The 24,667-nt window shown below is 40.2% G+C and overlaps 1 protein-coding gene across 1 annotated transcript in view; it reads right to left on the bottom strand.

Annotated features, from left to right (window-relative positions):
- MAOB (monoamine oxidase B) overlaps window positions 1-24,667 on the bottom strand; it is a 113,211-nt gene that overhangs the window by 57,448 nt on the left and 31,096 nt on the right. The window contains exons 2-3 of the mRNA XM_024734193.1: window positions 11,845-11,939; window positions 10,289-10,426 (exon numbers count right to left, since the gene is read on the bottom strand). Coding sequence (XP_024589961.1) covers window positions 10,289-10,426; window positions 11,845-11,939 — 233 coding nt within the window. The remainder of the gene's footprint in view (window positions 1-10,288; window positions 10,427-11,844; window positions 11,940-24,667) is intronic.

Raw genomic sequence — 24,667 nt, 5'->3', positions numbered from 1 at the left:
TTTTTTTTTTTTTTGCGGTACGCGTCCTCTCACTGTTGTGGCCTCTCCCGTTGCGGAGCACAGGCTCTGGACGCACAGGCTCAGCGGCCATGGCTCACGGGCCTAGCCGCTCCGTGGCATGTGGGATCTTCCCGGACCGGGGCATGAACCTGTGTCCCCTGCATCGGCAGGCGGACTCTCAACCACTGCGCCACCAGGGAAACCCCCTAGGAGACTTTTTAAAAAGGGATTCCAAGCTGGTTTGCCCTTAAGAGGCAACAGGCACATAAGGAATTTCACTCTTTGTTTACTTCCAAGTTCTTTGTGATGCCATATATTTGGAGTTGCTAGAATAAGTAAAATTAATCTGTGCCATAATGTAGGGCTTATGTTATAAGATCTAGACATATGTTTTAGACAGGTTGTTAAAAAACTGAAGATGGATTAGAAACATTTGCAAAAATCCATAGCATCTGCTAACTTTCTACGCCTCTGCTGTCCCATACAGTAGCCACTAGCCATATGTGGCTATAAAGTGCTTAGTATGGGGCAAGTCCAAATTAAGATGTGCTATAAGTATAAAATACATACCAAATTTCAAAAGCTTAATACAAAACAAGAATGTAAAATATCTTATTAAATAATGTTTTATATTGACTACAAGTTCAGATAATAATATTTTGGATATCCTGGATTAAATAAAATATATTCTTAAAATTAATTTCACCTCTTTCTTTTTACTTTTCAATATGGTTACTAGAAAACTTTAAATGGCATATGTGGCACATCTTATATTTCTACCGGAGAGTGCTGCTTTAAGCTATTTTAATGAGTAGTCCAGATTTCACATATTTGTCAAAAGGGGGAAAATTAATGCATTTTGACTCTCTGAACTTAGGTTATTTAGGGATTAGTAAACTCTGACATGCCCACTGTCTCCTGACAGCTCTACAAGACCATCAGCACTTAGTAACCCAAAGGAAAGCCACTTAGTAACCCAAAGGAAAGGGTCTCAATTGGGCCAAATAATAACCATGGTCCCATATGCCAGGATCTGAAGAGTGGAGCGGAAGGAAACTTAGAAGGTAACACAACTAAAAAAGATGCATCCAAATGCTGATGTCCTAGCCTATTAGTAATATGGGAAATAAATAAAGAAGAGAAGACTGGATTTTAAAGTGAGGGAAGTTATATTTCAGAGTGTTAAGGAGCCCACGAAAATATTTTCAGGATGAGTTTATTGGCCTGGTTCTCTTTTGAAAAGAATTTGTAAAGCTTTATCCTATCTGGTGTCTCACCATTTAAATTTTTACTTGGTAGTAAGGCTCCTCAGAGCCTATTAGAAAAGTTTGTTTTCAAAAGGAAAGGAAACAAGCTCTATCAAAACATCCTTAGTATCTTCAGTGTGTCACAGCAGGCTTCTTGGTGAAAATAATGTTAGTGTCTTCTGTTCTCTTTCTCTTTAAAATCTTAAAGCACTCAGCAGGACAGGTACAAATGTCCATCTTTTGCAAATGGAGAAATCAAGGTACAAAAGCATAAATAACATGGCCAAGGTCACCAAAAAAGTCAATGATGAAGTGTGTGTGTGCGCGTGTGTGTGTGTCTGTAGCAGACACTGCGAAAATTCTGTGGCCCAGTAATACCAGGATAAGAGTCTTTGAGGGTTTGCATTCAAACAGCTGCTTTGGGATCTAGACTGTCTACACTCAAAGGGTCAAAGCTCAGTCACTAAGCCTGGCTGGAAGCAGTTTGGTTATTGTTAATAGATATGTCACCCAGGAGACTGCTGCCTAGGCAGGTGAGAATCACTGATATCTGCTGGAAACACTGGGCCTAACCTCTTCTCATAGACCATAAACTATCAAAAGTAGAGTCTGTGCGTAGAAAACAAACATCGTTACCTAAGGGGAAAGGGGTGGAGAGGGATAAATTAGGAGTTTGGGATTAGCAAATACACATTACTATATACAAAATAGATAACCAACAAGGTCCTACTGTATAGCACAGGAAACTATATTCAATATCTTGTTATAAACTATAATGGAAAAGAATATGAAAAAACGTAGAGACATTTTTCTAATTGCATTTTTTAAAATAAAAATGAGAGGAGCTCTTCATAAAAAGTTCAAGCAGTACTCAAAAATACAATGAAGAAGGCAACAAATTACCTCAAATCGTACCATTCAGGTTAAAAAAAATAGGGCTTCTCTGGTGGCACAGTTGGTTGAGAGTCCGCCTGCTGATGCAGGGCACACGGGTTCGTGCCCCGGTCCGGGAGGATCCCACGTGCTGTGGAGCGGCTGGGCCCGTGAGCCATGGCCGCTGAGCCTGCGCGTCCAAAGCCTGTGCTCCGCAACGGGAGAGGCCACAACAGTTAGAGGCCCACGTACCACAAAGAAAGAAAAAAGAAAAACCTATAACATTACATTCCAGACTTCTGTGTAAGCATCTACAATATAGAAAGATGGCTGGCTGGCTGGCTGGCTGGATGGATGGTTGACATGGATGGACAAGCGAACGAATGGATGACAGAGAAAGAGGAAGGAAACAAAAAAGGAAGAAAGGAAGGAGGAAAGAAAGGGCAAAGAAAGAAATACGAGTATCTGAGATTCAAATCATATTTGTTGTTTTCACTGACATAAATGTACTTACATTTAATGGAAGAAACATAAACTGAAGGAACTGAAGGAAGAACTAAACTTCAAATAAATGTTGCATAACCCAAGAAAAAGAGCCCTGTAGCATAAAGTCAAAAGATCATAAAAATTATTAAGAGATTTGAGCCTTTGTTTTTTTATTAGCTACAAGTATCATTTTGGTATATACTGATTTCATGCTATGAAGGAAGATTTCAGTAGCCCTCACTTTTCTTATACCTCTTCCCTTCTCACCTTCTCCACATTCTGATTTTATAGATTATATATATATTTTTACCATATAAAGGCTTTTCTAAAAAAAGATCTGTAGTACATTCTTTACTAGAGTCGTAATTCTTCCAATTCTTTGTTTAAATCTTTATTGAAACGTATTTAATGTTTAGTGCCAATTTCATCCAAGCTGATCCATTATTCCTGAGTTCTTTATTTGGAATCATCATTTGATGATACCTTGAAGTGGAGTGATGCTAGGACAAAATTTTAAATTGTGTGCCATTAGCTTAGTGGGCAGGATGCAGGTGCCCAGAAAAGAAATGGCACAGGATTGAAAGGTAGAGAAAGTGGTAAAGCATTGCAAAACTGTCGCCTGGATGATTGGGAAAGGCAGACCAAGTACTTACCAACCTTGAAGCTCTAAGAGAAACTGTTGGAGTTGTTAGTGATTTGGTTTTTTTTTTTTGCGGTACGCGGGCCTCTCACTGTTGTGGCCTCTCCCGTTGCGGAGCACAGGCTCCGGACGCACAGGCCCAGTGGCCATGGCTCACTGGCCCAGCCGCTCCACGGCATGTGGGATCTTCCCGGACCGAGGCACGAACCCGCGTCCGCTGCATCAGCAGATGGACTCTCAACCACTGCGCCACCAGGAAAGCCCTGTTAGTGATTTTTTACTTTGTAACATGTTTGCTTTCAGCAATGGTGTAGCTCTGGGATTGAAGAGCCAGGATTGGAAACCCTTTCTTGTCATCAATTCTCAAATTTTATGATCTATGGCTGCTGTCTTTTCCTGGTTTAATTGTGCCATGGGATTTTTTTTTTGCTTTATTTTAGTTAGTCACTTTTCCTTTTCTGTTGTTATTTCTTTCCATATTAAAAGAAAAATCTTTGATCCCACAAATCTCACACCGACTTCACCCCAAATTGTCTCAAATTCAATAACTTAGCCCTGTGCCCTGCACAGCAGTCACCTATATTAGATGTGCATTACATGTTAGACAATTTGAATAGAGTGTAGAAGCTTAACAGTAACCGATTGGCAAAGTATCCACCATATTACAGAATGTTCTTGTGACAGAATATTAAAATCGTATCTACAGAGAACTTTTAATGGCATTAGAAAATACTTGTGAAATATTTATAAGTGAAAGTATAAAAAAAAAGAATCCAAGAAAGTCAAATATAAACGAAATATGTTGTGTGTGTGTGGTGCATAATCTTAAAGTACAAATAACTGTAAATTACAAAATGTGATCAAGAATGTGAGGAGGAGGGGCTTCCCTGGTGGCACAGTGGTTGAGAGTCCGCCTGCCGATGCAGGGGACGCGGGTTCGTGCCCCGGTCCGGGAAGATCCCACATGCCGCGGAGCGGCTGGGCCCGTGAGCCATGGCCGCTGAGCCTGCGCGTCCGGAGCCTGTGCTCCGCAACGGGAGAGGCCACAACAGTGAGAGGCCCGCGTATGGCAAAAAAAAAAAAAAACTAAAAAAAAAAAAAAAATTAAAAAAAAAAAAAAAAGAATGTGAGGAGGAGACAGGACTTGGGAAGGAGTCAGTGGAATAACTGGAGTCAATTGCAGAACATTTTAGGGAAAGGTGGATCTTTAACAGGGTTTTTCCAAGAAGTGAGAGGGTAAGTTTGGCAGGAAGGAAGGGGGGCAAGCTAGGTGCTGGGGCTCGGAAGGAAATGACAGAAACCCTCCCATCCAGAGGACAGCGAGCTCTTCAATGTGTATTCTTGGCGCCTCAGTTCATGCTCTGACTCCATCACTTCCTGCCATATGCAATTAATTTCTTTAGCCTTTATATTCTCACCTGTTAAATGGGAACAAAACTTCTAGTTCACAGCCAAATAACTTCCAGTTATTTGGGACTCACGTTTGTGAGGTCCAAACAAGACATAAGTGTGAAAGAACTTGGAAGTTCTAGATGTCCATACCAGAGTAACGTTACCATTGTTATTATTTACTGGTTGTAGCAGAGGCCAATAGAAAGGCATGGGCTCTGTGAGGGTGTGGCAAGGTAGGCTAACACATTTTAGGTCATCTTGTACTTCCTTCCAATCCCTACACGCTGCTGAAGCTTTCACCTGTTACAGGATCACCTTTATTAGTCACCATCCTCTGATGAGCTGGGCCCATGTCGTTGCATCTCCTTTGGACTACTTGGCCATACCCCATGATGACATCGTATAGATGTCATATAAAATTTCACACAGAATTTAAGCTACAGGCTTGTTTCCTTTCATGAATTTCACCATCATAACTGAACTCTATACATCCTCTACCCTCCACCTCCAGTATAATTTAAAACTAACTCTGTTACCCCCAACTCTAGTTTTTGTTAAGTTTATCCAGATGTGTGTGCGTGTGTATTTGTACACAGAGAATATGTTTACTGATTTTATCATATTTTATATTCTAAAAGGAAACTTTGAAGGCTTAGAATAAGTTCATCTCATATCCCCGAATATTGCTCCACATCCAGCCATTGAAAGCATCGTGTTCAGCAAATTATTACATGCCGAAAATCTGTATTTTCTAAAGAACACAAATGAGTACTTTGGTTTCCAGAATAACTAACACAAGCTTCAGAATGATCACTAAACAAATGGGTTTCACTTGCTGAAGAGGAAATGACTATTCTACCATCTGGGGGGAAAAATCTCCCATGATGATAAGACATATATGTTTCCAACAAATAAATGAAATGGAATGGGGGTGGGTGTGGAAGAGAAGGTTCAGGAAGCCCATCTCAGCTCGGGCAGACTCTCGGAACCAGTGAGCTCTGTGTGGCATGTGTGACGTTCATGTGAAAGGGGCAGCTGTTCCTGGATGAAATACAAGATTTTGTCTAACCTGTTTCTGGATTCTTCTGTCATCGTGAGAGAAGCAAGTACACCCCGGACTTTGATCCAGTTTTCTCTGGATTAATAGGATTGGAGGAAGAGGCATGCAGAAGGGGATACTAAGAGTCTGAAGAGGACTGGGCACTCCCCGTCTGCTGATTTCTGGGAGATGCTGAGGTCCTGCATCATAGGATAGTTTACATTCGCCAAATGCAATTAAAATTTGAATATTTTCTTTTTCAACATTTCGCCTCTACTTTTGTTGCTGTTCCCCAACACTGAGAGACAGTGATCTCTTCCAAGCAGATCACTCAACTGGTCTTATCATTAGAGATGAACCCGCGTCCCCTGCTTTGGCAGGTGGACTCTCAACCACTGCGCCACCAGGGAAGCCCCGCTGTATGCTTTTATGTGCTTTTTTTTTTTCCTGTATTTTCCACTGGCTTTCAGAGTTCTCACCAAACTGAGGGGCTCTGCCATATGGCGCCTGTTCCATGAGGTTGTTTGTGCAATAGCAGTTGTAGCAACAAGTAGTAGGCAATATATTTGAGAGATGGCTCCTCATCCATAGGCCTCTTCAAGCCCTGAGGTTGACCACATACAACACAAAAGGGACTTTGACAGTGAGCTTGGCTTCTGCTCATTGGGAAGTAAGACCAGAGCATTTTTCTTTTTTTCTCAGTTTCTCCCCACAGCTGAAATTTGGAAATGATGATCAGTGTGAAGTTGGGCTCTTAAATTTAAGTCACGCTACATCTTTACATTCACCAAACTCCTAACAGTTTAAGCTTTTGGGCCTAAAGCAGTTTCATGCATACTTTAACTAGACACTAGTTCCAAATTTCAGACTTATAAAAGCTTCTGAGACAGAGGAACTCTATTTGCCAATAGCCTAAATTGTACCAAACTTCAGGATTTTCTCCAACTCCTTCCAAGTAACCCAAAAGAACAAAAAACAAGCAACAACAAAACGACCACACATGTGAACATGCAAACACACACACACACTCTCTCTCTCTCTCTCTCACACACACACACACACACACACATGATGAAGGAGGAGGGGGCACAAATTAAAATATAGCAAGATCCCTTAAGAAGTTTATATTTTTTATCTTTTTCTTTTTAATTATGAGATAGTCCCTAAAACGGAACATTTTTCACAAGTCACTTTCAAGGCATGTAAACAGCTGCCTTCTAAACTATCCTAGCAGAAATTAGCATGATGATTTGTGAAACAGATTAAAAACTTCCGTAGATGTTTCACGATACACGAAGGACTGCATCACTGATTTGAGAAGTGCAGAAAACACCTTCTAACTTATATAGATTTGAGCTGAAGCGATCACTTTTCCCACTGATAATTAAATCCCAATATAGCTCAGTACCACGTCTTTGAATCACAAACAAGGTTTTGGAAAACCACATTTTAGCGACATAAGACAGATCCACTGTAGTACTAAAAATGAATGCCACTCAGTAGATAGAAACATTTCTGGCAGATCAGAGGCAGACAGCAAAACGCCCTGCACATCACAGCACACCAGGGGTTGATGCATGCTTGTTATGGGCCCAGCATGAGCACATCCCATCTGTCAACAGACCATTTCTTCCAGAACTATCAGAGAACTGGTGATACTGGGAGTCCTCCTTTCTTGGGAAACACACCCTTCCTTTGGATAGTTAGCCTATCATGGGCTGCTGTAGCACCGCCCTGCCCCCTTTTGTGAGTAGCTCCATTTCACCAGTTTCAATTCCAACCATCATATCCAAATTCCCTAGCTTACTGTTATTAAGGCTGCATGTAAAACACTGTCTTCTTTTAGCGACCATGTAAAAAATTGAAAAAAACAGAGTCCTTGAGCAGGCTGATTTGAATTGCAGGATCTGACAATATGAGAAGTAACACACTTGATACTCTTGATATGCTCAGCCTTTGGGTCGAGAAATACATGCAGGTCCGCTGAAGAAACAAGGCATAAATATACTAGATATTTGCATGAACCACTTGGGAACAGTATTTGCACTTGGGAACAGTAGTTATTGATATAGGTAATAGAGAGTAATGTCCAAATGGCCAAAGTACTGCCTACCATGACAGAGAAGACAACTTTTTGAACTACATTCTTCGGCATGTAGAGTTATCAAGAGTTCTGCTATCAAGAGTTCTGCTCAATAATCCCAGAAATGGATGGAGTAATCTGAGATGCTTTTTACAGGTTCAAAATAATAAAAATGACATATAAGCAAAGACATGGAGGTGATGGTGGAGAACAAATACTTAGTTTGGGGAGGACTTCTTAGCTCTAAGGTCTTTATTATTATTTATCATCGTGTAGCGCTTCACTGGATACAGCCACAAGGAGGTCAAATTAGCACCCTTATCAAGACTGAAAAAAACCTTTGTTTCATAAATTCATTAGTGTTTCAATCGTGTCAGGATGAGAATTAATTAGAGAGTAAGTAAGTATATCAAACACGTACAGCAGAAGTCAGAAAATAGCAATATAGGAACATGAAAATCTAGGTACCAAAAGAATATTTTAGAGTGATTTTCTCTAGACAGGATTATTGGAGGGGTTTTTTAATTGTTTTTCTCTACCACATTTTCTTATTATATTTTTACAGTAAACATGCTTTCCTTTTGTAATAATTCAAAAGCAGTAACATTTATTTTGAATTTCATACAAAGCAATGTTGGCATATATATTTATTCTGTATCAAGTCAGAGATACTGCTTAATTACATTTTCTTAGCTGCACGTGGGTTATACGAAATAGCTTAAGAAAGCAGCATTATTCGGTCATCACTCTGAGAAATTCAAGTATTACATCGTTTCCACAGTTGATAACTATGAGCCATCTCTTTCAAACAAGGACCATAATGTCGGCCATAAGATTTCCAGATAAACAAAGCGTCCTGAACTTAGCTCCTGACTGCCAAGAAACCCTGCCCACACACGGACAGAAAAGTGAATATAATTTCTAGTCATCTCCTTTGTCAGGAGAAACCTAAAAGAGATCGTAGTGTTCTGGGAATTCAGTCTCTGCAAGTCTTAAAGGTTAGGACAAGAAAGACAGAAGAAATCAGTCAAGATGAGCTACATATAAAAGCAAGGAACGCAATGAAGAATGTTTACTAAGTGCTGCTGATGGATGTTCAACAAATCACTCTATCACCATGCTACTTTTTCATTTCTAATTCATGTGTCTCTTTTTCCACTAGACAAATAGGGAAGCAAGGTGAAAAGGCTCATAAAACAAAATCTGAACATCAACATCTATGTATAAATGTTACCCGCATTATACCAAATCAGATAGATGTTTATTTCCTGTTTTATTAAACGATTGACAATGTACAGTCTATTATTTGTCCTTCTTGATATTATCACCCACAAATAATATCCAGGTGTCAACACTGTTATGTATATCAAAACTGACTGTTGCGAGTTCTTCTGTCTCCTAAGGGGATGATTTCTTCTGGTGAGGAACTTGGCTCTATACTGCTCGCTTCCACTTACGGAGGCAAGTGAGGGAGAGAGAGGAAAGACTGAAATTCAAAACCTCTGCCAGTCCTTCCGTGGGACTACAGAGTGGGGTCCAGGGTAGGTGAGTCTTTGCCTGTCAGAGAACATCAGTGACATTGTGGACCAAGAAAATGATGCTGGGAAAACAAGGAGCAGGGAGATGCCAGAAGAGTCTAAAGGCAGAAACATAGTGGGAGACTGGAAACCACAGAGAAATGTGGCCAGTGAGAAATCCCCAGGGGCACACTGTTTGAAGAGCTTATTAGAATCAGAACGTCCAGTATTCAATTCTAAGTTGTTTATGTTTTTGCAATTGAACCCCTTACCCACACTGTTCAAAACTTCAGTCAATTTTGCTGTACACAAATGCTTGGGGTGGTCCGAAGAAAATCAAGAGAAAGAGATGAATTTGAACCCAGGTTGACATAGAACAAAGGAAAGAAGAGAGTCACTGGCCATGAATCTGAATGAGCATAAGTATCATGGAAGCAAGAACCATGAGCTACAAATGATCATGGGAATTGAAACCCAGTAAACTCACAGGAATTTGGGGGAGATCAATGGAGCTTCCCCATGAAAGATGGAACTTGAGACTTGACTTACTTTTATGTAAATCTCTAAGAGAGTGAGTTTAGCCTATATACAGGACATAATGACTAAATTTCAAAATATTACGTTAGACATGTTGCAAATACTCTATAATGTGAAGTCTAGGGCAGCATTAGTAAAACTATACACAGGTTTTTGTATCACATGAAAGAGCCCGTTATTTTAATAGAGGTATTTAATAAATCAATCACAAATGTTTTTTCTCTATTGGTTTTGTTAAACTTTTCACCAAATGGGTGATACCACTTCATCAATAACCTTCCCAAATAGGTTTAGAATTCTCCTTTGATAACAGTAAAAAAAAAAAAATTCTCAGAATGGTTGAAATATACTTATAAAATACATATGCATCATTCAAGGATGGAGGAGATTGTCTGAGGGGAGGATCTGGAATTCATATATGGAAAACACCCATAGAGAAATCTTCAAATCCTTCAAAGGCTGGTCCAGGCTTACCTTTACATGGTAAATCAGACGCTCTACTTCATTCACTTTGTAGGTCTCCAATCCTAGCTCCTTGGATAATCTTAAGATGCGATTCTGAGTTGGGCCAACATAAGATCCTCCAAGGTCCACATATTTAACTTTTTGGTTCTGTTTTCCCATGGAAAAAAAATAAAAATAAATATATGTAAAAATGTTATTCGTAAGATAAAAAAAAAGACAGCCCTGAAATAAGCAAATTGTCATTTCATAGGTTCTAGACACACGTTGAGGTGTATCCATAGAAAACTGGATTCTGTTAGCAACTCTACTTCAGTCATGCAACTTAACAGTTATAGAATCATTCCTTAATGTAAAGCAAAACTGATTGACCTTGAAATAGGCAAGAGACTTCTGAACTCCATCATTCTCAATACATACCACAACGGGCTTTGTGTTTTAGTGGCTTAGATTCGTAAGCTGTGAATTATTGATGAATTTCTCTTTACTTAGCATTTCAGGCTAATTTTGAGGCACCTAATGCTAGAGGAAAAGCGAGAAAGGAAATGACCACTTCTTTTCCTTTTTTTTTTCATTGAAGTATAGTTGATTTACAATGTTTCAGGTGTGTAGCAAAGTGATTCAGTTTTATATATATATATGTATATATACATATATATATATTCTTTTCCAGATTCCTTTCCATTATAGGTTATTACAAAATGTTTAATATAGTTCCCTGTGCTATACAGTAGGTTCTTGTTGGTTATCTATGTTATATATGGTAGCGTGTATCTGTTAATCCCAAACTCCTAATTTATCCCTCCCCCCTCTATCTCCTTTGGTAACCATGAATTTGTCTTCTATGTTTGTGAGTCTATTTCTGTTCTGTAAGTTCATTTGTATCATTGTTTTAAGATTCTACATATAAGTGATATCACAGGATATTTGTCTTTCTTTGTGTGACTTTCTTCACTTAGTATGATAAACTGTAAGTCCATCCAGGAAATGACCACTTTCTTTGTGGTTTGCTCATCCAGACATTTGAAAGACAGCATTAGGGAATATTTGGTCCTAATTCAAACCTTTGAAACTGCTCTTATGTTCAGTAGGAAGTTTTCTATATGGTTATGAATTAGCTTCACTTGAAACAACTAAGGACCAACCTTTGAAAAAGAGTGACTAGAAAAACTTCCTATGTTTGAACATGTCCAAACATAACTGGATTCCTAATAGTCAGGGACACCAGATCAGGTCCTCCTCTTCTGTTTTTGTCTGTTTGTTGACTATATAGTTCTCTGACTAAGAAAAAAGGGAACATACATTTCACAGGGCAGTGGTCTTTGTTTTATTCACTAATGTATTTCAAACACCGAATTATTGTTGCAATCATTTATTGGGCAAGTGCCAAGTATCATGACGTGAGAAAAGGGACAGAAGAAAAGGGTTGAAAAGGAAGCAAATTGAGAGGCTGTGGAGAGTAATTTTCACTCTCTTAAAAAGAGTCAAATGAAGTTCAAGACCTTCAGAAAGAAACAAGAAACTCAGCTTCAGTGTCACGTTTCTCCAGCCCATCATTATTGTCTTACCCTGATGGTGTAAGTCCTGCCTCCCACACGGTCCCGGGCTTCCAGAACAATCACATTCAGGCCAGAGTCATGCAGGAGTTTGGCTGCTGTCATACCTAGGAGAAAATACAAGAAAAAATCAGAATCAAACACTTTACAGGGACTCCAGATCAGCTCCTCATGTTAACAGCCAATGAGAAAAGCCCATGTTAGCTCATACACATGGCTTATCATCACGCTCAAGTTATTCAACTTACAGGTGGCTAGGGTTTCTCAATAGAGATCCAGAGTCCAAGTCTGGGAAACCAACTGCTATTTCTAGAAAGAATAAAAGGGATTTCATTTTTGGTAAAGGTCTCAAATCTTAAAAACTTCTTTGGGGCTTCCCTGGTGGCGCAGTGGTTGAGAGTCTGCCTGCCGATGCGGGGGACGCGGGTTAGTGCCCTGGTCCGGGAGGATCCCGCGTGCCGCGGAGTGGCTGGGCCCATGAGCCATGGCCGCTGAGCCTGCGCGTCCGGAGCCTGTGCTCTGCAACGGGAGAGGCCCGTGTACCGCAAAAAAACAAAACAAAACAAAAACAAAAAAACTTCTTTGGTCACTATATCAAAATGTCTATCTTTAAAGACTAAATTACATGATTATGTGACTGACAACATGAAAGAAAACACAAAGCCACACAAAAGAGAAATGTATAAGCCCCAGCAGACACAGGACGAAATGGAGCCACTGACTTCATTCTCAAGGCAAATCTGAAAATCCGGTAAATTGGGGAGTGGGGGGTAGAGTCTGCCTTCAAAACATGTGAAAGGACCTAAGCTTTACTATTAAAACCGAACTTTTAGAAGTTGATGTAAAGTTTCAAAACCAAGGACATAAGATTCAACCCACTTAATTGTCCTAATTCCCCATATGATCCATCACTGAAGAATGAAATGACTCCATTCATTCATTCATTTAATTATTAATGTCGTCAAAAATACTTATTGTATGCCGACTACATTTCCACCATCATGAGTTCAACTTAAAAAAGAAAAAAGTTTTATTGAGGTACATTTACATACAATAAACCTTACCCAATGAGTTCAGTGAGTTTTGATAAAGTATAAAGCTTAGCGTAGAGTTCGAATATGTAGTTTTTGGTATAAGTACATCCTGAATGTAGTTTTTGACCTCACAGATCTTAAAATTCTGCATCTTTAACTTACAGAGTGTTCTCAGACAAGAGAACTCTGGTGCTCTTACCACAATAAACTGAATTTGCTCAGTTCCAAATACCTTACTCGTTTGCTTTATGAGACCAAACAAAATCAAGGAAATGACAAGATGCTGTGCCTTACAGATAAGTGAAACCATTTCTATCCCGTCTTTTTAAAATAATAGTTCTGGGACTTTTAGATCACACTAGTGTGAAAAAAAATGATTCCCATAAGAATAGCTAATAGTCATATAGTGCTCACAACATTTGAGATGCTAGTCTAAGTGTTTTAATGTATATTTTTAATGCTGTGAGAATTCAGTGAATTCTCACAGCAATCCAATAAAAAAGGTACTATTGATATTCCCATTTTATGGCTGGGGAAACTGAAGCACAAAGAGGTGTCCAAAGTCACATAAGGAGCCAGCAGCAGAGCCGGGCAGTTTCGTTCCAGTGTCCGTTTCTGTAACCACTACGAGTATTGCTTTTCACGGGGCCTCAGAGCCATCCTTTTCATAGACCGCATCTCTCAATTTTTGTTTCAGGGAGAGATTACATTTCAAAAGATATTTTTCACTTTGTTTGGACCAACGTGTTTTTAAAACACATTTGTAGGGACCTCCCTGGTGGTCCAGTGGGTAAGACTCTGCGCTCCCAATGCAGGGGGCCCGGGTTCCGTCCCTGATTGGGGAACTAGATACCGCATCCACGCCACAACTAAGAGGTCCGCATGCCACAGCAACGATACCACGTGTCACAACTAAGACCCAGAGCAGCCAAAATAAATACATACATATTACATAAGTAGAATATTCTAAAGAAAGCACACACACTTGTATCTTGTGGTTTGATAAGAATCCATGGAACATAAGATATGAGCCTACCGTAAAAGCCACAATGAAAAGCCGAGGCTTCATTCCCCCTCTCTGAGCTGCCCTAAAAGAAGAAACCTTTTTTTTTTCTTAAACAGTCTGATGTGGGGCTTCCCTGGCGGCACAGTGGTTGAGAATCCACCTGCCAATGCAGGGGGCATGGGTTCGAGCCCTGGTCCGGGAAGGTCCCACATGCCGCGGAGCAACTAAGCCCATGCGCCACACCCACTGGGCCTGCACTGTAGCGCCCGTGAGCCACAACTACTGAGCCCGTGCACCACAACTACTGAGACTGCGCTCTAGAGCCCATGCTCCGCAACAAGAGAAGCCACCGCCATGAGAAGCTCGCGCACTGAAACGAAGAGCAGCCCCCACTCGCCACAACTAGAGAAAGCCTGTGCGCAGCAACGAAGACCCAACACAGCCAAAAATTAATTAATTAATTTGGGTCTTGGTGCCAAAGTCCACAGCCCCACGAGCAATGTGCACAAGCACTGCAGAACCCTAATTTAGAAATACAGGGCTTGGATTTTTAACTCCAGTTTCCTAATTTTACCTTTATAAGGAAAAAACAAAGAGAGAGAGAAAACCTTTCTATTTAGAGTCAAAATTGCGGATGATTCAACGCTGTTTCTCTTATCAAGCATCAGTTCAACAAATGAAATATGAAATAACATGCAGCCATAGTAACAGCTGCTATCATGGAATCAGATACACTTGCTGAGCATGTTGAGGCTTAAACAAAAGGGCTCAGAACGAAACACAACATCACTCATATACACTAGCATTTTATATTCCACAAAAGGTACTACTGGGTACCTTTGGGTAGCAGTTACCCAATAGTATCTGATGCTAAACAGAAACATTTACTAAAACAAGCCAGGGTCTTATCAAATCATTGAATAGAGCTCTTTATGCTCATGTGCCTTAAAAAGGCATAAATAGAAATTACAAAAATATCTTTAAATAGGGCAATACGAGAATATGTTGTTAGAAATACCTCACAACTTGTCTCACTCATGCTTGTGTGGGGCCTTTAGGGACTTTCCACCCCCTCACTTGTTCCCGTAAACCAATTCTTCTCCCTATCGTGCGCCACTCCTTCTCCCTATCGAAACCAATTCTTCTCCCTATCGTGCGCCACTCCTTCTCCCTATCGAAACCAATTCTTGGAGTTTTTCAGTTGACGGGGACTTGCCAGACAGCGGGTAATTTTCCAGTTGCCCGTAACAGGTATACGCCCTAACCGCCACAATGAACAGACAACTATAACGGCCAGAAGGTGGGACAAAAGTTCCTAAGCCAATGAATTCAAAAGTCACCACATTTACCCAATCATTGTGAGAATATACCCGCCCTATGAGTAAATAAACCTATAAAAAGTATGTGATTCCGCTTTTAGGGGTTTCCCCATCGGCCTCCTGCGTGAGGTTCAGGGAACCCCGGTGCATCGGCTCCTAATAAACCTCTTGCGTGTTGCAACGGCTCTCGACTCTTGGCGGTTCTTGGGCGAGTTGGAATCCCTCGTAGACCGTTTGGGTCTAACACTTGTTGGATATCAACTGACAAAAACTGATTTGAAAAATAATTGACGCAAATACCAATGGCTTAAGAAAGTCCCTGCAAGTTTAGGAGGAGGGAATTTTAGGAAACTGAAGAAGAAACTGAGGAGTTAGAGTCTGGCCCGGATCTGATTAAGACTGTTGAGATGTATAAACAACAAGGTCCTACTGTAGAGCACAGAGAACTATATTCAATATCCTATGATAAACCATAATGGAAAAGAATATTAAAAAATAGAATGTGTATATATGTATAACGGAATCACTTTGCTGGACAGCAGAAATTAACACAACATTGCAAATCAACAAAACATTCTAAATCAACTATACTTCAATAAAACTTTTTTTATAAATAAAATAAGATTGTTAAGATCTCAAGGGATTCCTTAGTGATGAGACTGGCAAAAGGACTGATGGTTTGATTAAGCAAAGAATAAGCAAACAACTAAGTATCCAGAAGCGCCCCAGCTTACCACAGGGTTGTTTCCCAAGAGTTCATGTTTATGTCAGTCATTTGGAACCCTTTTTTTAAATAAATTTATCTATTTGTTTATTTTTGGCTGAGTTGGGTCTTTGTTGCTGGGCGAGGGCTTTCTCTAGTTGTGGCGAGCGGCGGCCACTCTTCATTGCGGTGCGCGGGCTTCTCATTGCGGTGGCTTCTCTTGTTGCAGAGCACGGGCTCTGCAGGCGTGCAGGCTTCAGTAGTTATGGCACGTGGGCTCAGCAGTTGTGGCTTGCGGGCTCCAGAGCGCAGGCTCAGTAGTTGTGGTGCACGGGCTTAGTTGCTCCGTGGGATCTTCCGGGACCAGGGCTCGAACCCCTGTCCCCTGCATTGGCTGGGGGATTCCTAACCACTGCGCCACCAGGGAAGCCCCATTTGGAACTTTTAACACATTTTGCCATAGAACAAAAATATGAGAGATGGTACATTCTCTGGGAAGTCTGGGAATTTTAAAATGCAATACTATTGTGAAAAAAAATCATAAAGTAGCAGAATTACATTTGCCCTAAGAACACTAGACAGTGTAATTGACACAGTTGAAACAGGCAATCATTTCCTGACACAATGCAATAACAGCTAAAAAAAAAACCCCACAGTAACAGCAGCCACCATCATAAAGCATTGAGGATTGCTTTGCTGTGTGAAGAAACAGCATTTCATACATAATGCACATCGGATTTTCACCACAGTGCTGAGAGGTATTATCATCCTCATTTTAAAAAGAAAAAATGGAGGTTTGGAGACATTCACTGACTTGCCGTAGATTATACAATTAGTAAATGGCAGGGTCAGGGTTCAGCCCCAAACCTGAACTCTTAGCCACCACCCACGGACCAAAAAGGAAAAATTTTAAATGCAGTAATCTATACACTGTTTGATGCAAAGTGTTTTAAAACATTCTGCTCTCCATCTAAATAGAAGAATCTTAAAATATCAGTTTTTCTCTTAAACAGATATTTAATTTTTGCAACTAAGTTAGAAACAAGGGTATAATGACTTCCTACTTTTAAAAGCTAATTAAACTTGAGTTTAACATGCAGGATCATTTCACAATGATCATTTGGCAACTTCAGAGGGAGCCCCTATGTGTCCCTGACAGGCCCTTGATAAGATCATCTCATTTGTTACCTCTAAGTGGTGCAGGATCCCTAGTATTTTGGCTCAGGGAGTCTCCTTCGGATGGATAAGCAAAGCATGGCGCACCTTACCAATGGTAGACTAAAGCCTAATGCCATGAAATGATCAAAATATTTCATCTCCCTTCCCAGGTAATTCACTTGGAAAATGTTTCATCAAAGTGATGAATATTTCAATTAAATTATTTGGATACTTCAATTTGGATTAGACACTCAAGTTATTTAAAATACCTAAACATCAGTGGTTTGCAGCTTTATTAACATTATGTGCTTCCAGTTTTGTGCCACGGAAAAGGGCCGAAGAGTAACATACTGTAGGAGACTGAAAAGTACACAGTGCAGGTAACAAAGGGGCCTCTTCTTGCTTTGTCGATATGTCTCATGTCCTTCCTATCAAAACCTGATCTTTAACAGAATTTGTCAGCATTTTCAAATGCAAAGTTAATTGTTTTGAAAACATTATGAAACATCAGTACTTCAATATTACATAAAGACTTTTTCTCAGTTTAAAGTTACCAAAAAAAAGTATCGTGTTAACCGAAACTGAGAAAAAAAATTCACTGTACCTCAAAGCATCTCAACCCTTATAACACTGGTAAACCATATAAATAGCACTCCCTCAGAAAGGATAAAAGCCCAAAGTATGCAAACAGCCCTCATCACCTCTGTCACTTCTGACAAAGCAAATGGTTTTATGCGAAAATTCTAGAAACAACCAAGTGACCTTCTGATCAAAGAACTGGAATTCTTTGATGTCTCTACAGAGAATGCCTTTCCAGTTATTTAACACAAACATGCACACACAAACAAAAGGGTCTGGGGAAAAAGAAAAATATCACCAATCTGAGATTAAATTCATTAAAGGAAAGCGGCATTTGTAGGTAGAATTCAGACGTTGATTGTTGAACTCTTCAACACAGAGTAGAGGCAGGTAAAGATATCACTGAAAACAGGTACATTTTATTCCAAATGTTTTACATATAAGAATTTATCCTCCTAACAACTCTATGAAGTGGGCAGATGTAAAAAGAGAAGCACAGAGAGGTCAAGTAATATACCCAAGGTCACACAGCTGGCCAATGGCAGAGCCAGTATTCAAATCCAGACAATCTGACTCCAGATAACAAACATGGCCAGCAGCCTTTACTAAAGGGTGAAACACTGAACACCTTCCATAGAACATCACGAACCACATAAACATCAGGGTCACTGCTAGCACATTCCATACCTTTGTGTAAATGACAAGAAGGTGTTACAGGGAAGAACAAAAACTGACTGCATGCTGGATCTGTTTCTTTTACTTTAACCTTTGCTTCCCATTGCTTTTGTTCCCTAAAAGGACAGGTCTATACATAATGGCCTGCCTCAGGGAACCCTGCCCCTCTCTGTGAATGTTAAACCAAAGTGCCTTTGTTCAAGGAAACATCCTGACCCTGTCCACCTGTGAATGGCTGCAAGAAAGAAGAAATTAACACATTCCCTCCCTGAGGCTGGCCATTCCAGGTGATATTTGCAAACGGCCTTTTAACCTTACTTCCTCACCTCCTCCCCCTCTTTGTTCTATAAGAGAAACTGGCATCCAGACCCCATAAGATGTTTCTTTTGTGACACTAGTCTGCCATCTTCTTGGTTTGCTGGCTTTCTGAATAAAGTCGCTATTCCTTTGCCTCAACACCTTGTCTCCCGATTTATTGGCCAGTTGAGCGGTGAGCAGAGCGAGCTTGGACTCCGTAACAAAGGCACACACTCATGGCAGGTGAATTTCAAAAAGGCATCCTTTCTTTGGGTGAATGCAGCTCACATCGGTGCTTGGCTAGCAGTGTGGGCTGGATTACAACCCCTTTCATGGCATCAGCCTGAAGAAGCTTATGCCGTGGCCTTGAAACTCAGAAAACTTATTTCCTGAATGATAAGAATTTAATTATCTAGTCTGTGTCCTCGATGCTAGTACACAGTTGGGACTTACATGTTTGTTGAATGTATTCATTTAATACCCTGCAGCAAAGATGACATTTAATTACTTAGTCAAGAAATAAACAAATGGCTGAAATGGTGTCTATATAAACATAATATATTTAATATAGTATAGGAAACTAAAATAATGACACACGTTGAAACTGATTTCTTCTCGTCACACCGGAAATGGTAAAGGGATACCCTTGACTTTTTCAAAGAAAAAGAGCTGGAAAGAAAGCCAGCTAACCAATTATAATAACCACCTTGTATTTCCACAGCACTACAGTTTCCAATATTCACACACATTAAGTTCTTAACAATAAGCCTTTCAGGCTCTCACTGTTATTCCTATTTTTCAGATTAGAAAATGGAGTCTGGGAGAGATTCAAGAGCTTGCTCAGCGTTACACAACTAGCGATGGCAGAGCTCGGTCTAAAATCCGGCTCTGTTTTTGTGAACTGTGTGTTCTTCATTACTCACATTACTTCCTGTAACATACAAGGGCCAATGTTGTTAAAAAAAATTCTCAAAGCATGCCGAGTTTTAAAAATAGAATATTTCTTTATTAACTTTCTTGGAAAGACTATATTGATAAAAACCACCTGGAGTCTGTCAGTGCCCAAAACCCTGGGACCAAGACATTTACAGGGAGATCTGAAGACATTTAGAGCGTCGCAGTGCCCTCTAGGATACCGCCATTTCGCATTTAATGTCTTAAACACTTTAAATTACTTCTCTTCCCATGTTGTTTTTGGTAGAATTGTTTCCTAAAGCAAACCACTCACCCCTTGGTCTTGGCTCTCCTGGGCAGATTTTTGTGCACTCTGTAACATCTTTGGTCGTGGTAGTCCAGTTCTAGTAACTGTTAATGTGCTGTGAACGATTGAGTAGGTAGTGTATGTGATATTAAATTGTGAATTCGTGGGACTTACAATGTAACAGCATATCAATATTTGAAGATATTGGTACTTGCTATCCTGTGAAGGAAAATTTGCCCCCAAATTTTAAGCTGGAAAGTCACTGGAATAACTGTTCAGAAAAGAATCACAACTACATGATTTTTTAGGGTTTTGGTACGTATGTTGAGAATTGTGTACAAATTGAAATGTCTGTGAACCGATCCTCAAAACAACCAATAAAATCTCAATTATGAAAAAAAAAAAAAGGTGCTTTGGCCAAACAGTTCCTCCTCAAGTCCAGGCTAACTCTTTCCTGAGAACGCACCGATCACAACTTTCCTGAAAACTGAAATAACACATGATATAAACCAAACGTATCAATGTGTATGTACTATCACTTTGATCACTGAGAAGCAAAGTCTAGAATTACGTTATTCACATCTTGCCCCCAGATATGAAAAAGACTCCAAGCCCTCTTGGAAGCCCTTTGCTCTGTTTTCTCTTAGACAGTCAAAATATACAACACAAAAACAAATGGCAATAGCTTCTAAAATAAAGAAGACCTTTGCTGAAGCCTCAGGCCATGTGATGATTTATGCTCTTGAAAAGGAGAAAAAAACATCAAGCTTTCATGAGTTGCCATAGAAACCTTTCTCCAGATGCGGCTGCTTCTGAGATACTACAATGAGACTGCCTTCCAAGGCCTTTCAAAATACATTTAAAACCATAAAAATTGTTTCATCACGCTTTACATGTAAGTTACTGCATTTCCCTAAAATGTCAGCAATCATAATGAGCCTCGTTTCGTAGCCAAGCTCTTGTCTTTTTTTTTTGTTGTGTGAAAGTGGGTTCTCTTTCGTGTATTATAATCATGGTAGACAAAATTTGTTTCCACTTGACCTCAGTATGGTCTCCCATGAAAAAAGGAGACAAACCCAGGGCTTCCCTGGTGGCGCAGTGGTTGAGAGTCTGCCTGCCGATGCAGGGGACACGGGTTCGTGCCCCAGTCCGAGAAGATCCCACGTGCCGCGGAGCGGCTGGGCCCGTGAGCCATGGCCGCTGAGCCTACGCGTGCGGCACAACAGTGAGAGGCCCGCGTACTGCAAAAAAAAAAAGGAGGCAAACCCAGCAATTACAGCCTTGTCTTTCCCAAATTTGTGTGTTATAGTCTTCATTTTAAAAATTGTTATATAAAACTAATCGTTTAATTCACCTTTTGGAAATTCAATGGAATATATATAAATAAACACACTCCTTTAAGAATACTGTTTTTTAAGTATCGAAAATAATCATATGATGCTACAATAGTTTCCTTGACTGTGATTTAAGGGTGAAATATCTCTGCCCTCCTATGGATTACCGACATGATTTTTATTTATTTATTTTACCAACATGATTTTTAGAACCACAAACATCTTTAAGGTAGAATATAAAATAGGAGAGATCCATTCCCCCTTTGGCTCACCCACTCCCTAGATCTTAGTCTCTGAAAGAGCTGGGTGTTACAAATGCCCAGAAGAGGGTCACAGGCCTGCTGTAGAATACTTTGAACACTTCTTCATTTCAACATCTCCTTTCACCAAAAATGAGATGATTAATTTGGAATTCTAGAAGAACAGGATAAAATGTGGACATTGCCAAGGAAAAGAAATCTGGATGAGATGTGACAAGTAACTGGAAGAAATGAAGTTACAAAGCAGTCATTTGGGAGCCTAGTTTGGAGCCTGGCCCAGGAGTTTTACTTTGCTGCTGAAACACCCTTGTGAGCCAAAGACCAAGGCAGTCAGCGGTGTGCAAGGACCAGAGTAAAAGGAAACATAGCCTCATTCAAGGACAAGGCAGAACATTGTCATTCTGTAGAAAAGCTCTATTCCAAATAGGTCTAATGGGCTTTATGACCTTGAACAAGAGTCCCCACCTTTCTGGGCCTCACTTTCCCCATCTGTAAACTGAATGATTAACCCCCTTTCCATTCTGTGATTAATCTACATGAGACAGGACAACAATTTTAATTAACCTGGAATTTCATTACATAGGTGGTGTCTTCATAACTCCAAAGCATTAGCCCAAAGTCTGCCCTGCGGAGCATGAAATTTGAGTGACATCAATAGGTGTTAATAAAAAACATGTGAATTTTGTTATAATAAAAGCATTGTGATAAAAACAAAACAAAAACCCAAAAAAAACACGTGATTTTTCTGCTTGTTGTACGACAAGAAAATGCAAATGCAAACAAAGCTGGTTAAGGATAGGCGTGCTAAGGTAATTAGAGGCAGGAGGTCCCGATGTCTGTGGCTTCCTCTGAAATGCATCAAAAAAAAAGAGGGATTGATAGATAAAGAGAGGGATGGATAGATGGATAATACGGAACAAAGCAAATATAGCAAAAATGTTAACTGTACAATCTACTTGGTAGGTATATGAGTGTATAATTCCTTGAAAATTCTCACAATAAAAAATTCTGGAAAAAAAAAGTTAAATCGGGTGGTCAAAAGGTACAAACTTCCAGTTATAAAATAAGTCATGGGGATGTAATGTACAACATGGTGACCATAGTTAATCAGACTGTATTGTATATTTGAAAGTTGCTAAGAGAGTAGACCTTAAAAATTCTCATCCAAAGAAAAAAAATTTTTGTAACTATGTGTGGTGATGTATATTAACTAGACATATTGTGGTGATCATTTCACAGTATATACAAATATTGAATCTTTATGTTGTACACCTAAAGCTAATATGTCAATTATATATCAATTTTTTTAAATGGCTATAAAATCAAAATTATGAAGATGATTATTTGAAATAATAGGTGGGTTTTCTTAGATGATATATATTTTTAATTGCAAAATACTTAAGGTTTGCCCAACTTAAAGATGAATGGGGCCTCCCTGGTGGCACAGTGGTTAAGAATCTGCCTGCCAATGCAGAGGACACGGGTTCGAGCCCTGGTCCGGGAAGATCCCACGTGCCGTGGAGCAACTAAGTCCGTACGCCACAACTACTGAGCCTGCGCTCGCTCTAGAGCCCATGCACCACTACTACTGAAGCCCACGCGCCACAACTACTGAAGCCCGTGCACCACAACTACTGAAGCCCGCGCACCTAGAGCCCGTGCTCCACAACAAGAGAAGCCACTGCAATGAGAAGCCCGTGCGCTGCAACGAAGAGTAGCCCCCGCTCGCCGCAACTAGAAAAAGCCTGCGCAGCAACAAAGACCCAACACAGCCAAAAAAAAAAAAAAAAGATGAATGAAGCATTGTTTAAGTACAAATGTTTGCTGACATTTTCTGTATCAACAATGGTTGTTAGTAATGTTACCAAGCTGCTGTAAAATAAAATAAAAATAAACACACACACACAAAAAGTTAAACTGGTTTCTATCCAGCTGGACGTATTGCATACCTCCATCAGGAGATACTATATACTATTTACATAATTTCTTAGTCTCTATAACTTATTGGGGGACAGGAGATGGAAGTGATTTTCTCAAGGGCAGAAATGTCTCCTTACATATTTTGGGAAATACTACCTAAAGCAACTGGTCCATTTGGTCAATTTGTAGCCATTGTGGCTACAACTGGTGATGGGTTGGTCACAGAATCCCCTCTCAAAAAAAAAACCCTCCTCTCTTCCTCCCTACATATCAAACATTCTCAACCACACTACTGTCCTTAAGCTGCACGTTATCAAGGAGTTGATATCCAAGCCTAACGTGCTTCTAGAAGAGAACGAAGCCTAACAGGCAAGGCACCACAGGGGTGGGAAGAGGGTGACTGTAATATGCATATTTGGAAAGGGAGCTTCCTGGGAAGGCTGGAAGTGTACTTAGTTCCACCAAGTGAAAAATGGTGAAACAACAGTGTAAGAAACTAAAAGTTTCCCTCTTTCTTCTTCTTTCAAGACATGCAGTGCTGCAGGAAGGCCCATGGGCTTACCAGTTTAGAACCTCTGCTCTAAGCTATCTGGACCTCATCTCATTAATAGGGATACGGCTTCAGCAGAGGTCACCGTTTTCTTGGGTTCTTACTGATTCGTCAGCTCCTTGCATGGCTTCAAAGATGGCAGCTCTTCCTGTTCCAAGGCAGGGCTCTTCATCAAACCAGTAAGGAAATCCCTAGTTTTCATTATATTTACAATGTAGGGATAACTGACAAACCTGAAACTAATGAATGACCATATCCTATCCATTTTCCCAGGTTTTTTTCTGACTCGTAACTTGGGCCCAGTTATTTGCCCACGAGTCTGTGTCTGAAACCTAGAATTTATCCTTGAGTTTTCCTGATCCCTTGTCCCATCTTACCCTTAATGCCCTAAAGATCCAGCATGACTTCACCTCTGCCAACTTTTCTAGCTTTATCCTTCTGCTCCCCACCCTGTACCTTATACTCTAGCAATATTGAATCCCCTCTCCCTGTGGTTCTTTCCATATCCCACACTGTTTAGTGTTTCCAGGCCTTTGTTCTCCTGCGAAAATTTCACTTAATACCATCTCATCCCCCCAAATATAGCTCAGGCTCTAGACAATCTGCCCTACCCAACTGTCTCCCCCAAGGTGTGTTATGAGCCCTGAGTCACAGTTACCATAGCAATGAATAATTTACCCCTTATTAGAGCACCTACAGTAAGAATGAGGAGACCAGGGCTTCCCTGGTGGCACAGTGGTTGAGAGTCTTCCTGCCAATGCAGGGGACATGGGTTCGTGCCCCGGTCTGGGAAGATCCC

Source organism: Neophocaena asiaeorientalis, unplaced genomic scaffold (genome assembly GCF_003031525.2).
Source record: "Neophocaena asiaeorientalis asiaeorientalis breed wild unplaced genomic scaffold, Neophocaena_asiaeorientalis_V1.1 scaffold426, whole genome shotgun sequence".
Taxonomy (NCBI): domain Eukaryota; kingdom Metazoa; phylum Chordata; class Mammalia; order Artiodactyla; family Phocoenidae; genus Neophocaena; species Neophocaena asiaeorientalis.
This window is presented reverse-complemented; position numbering and strand designations above follow the sequence as displayed.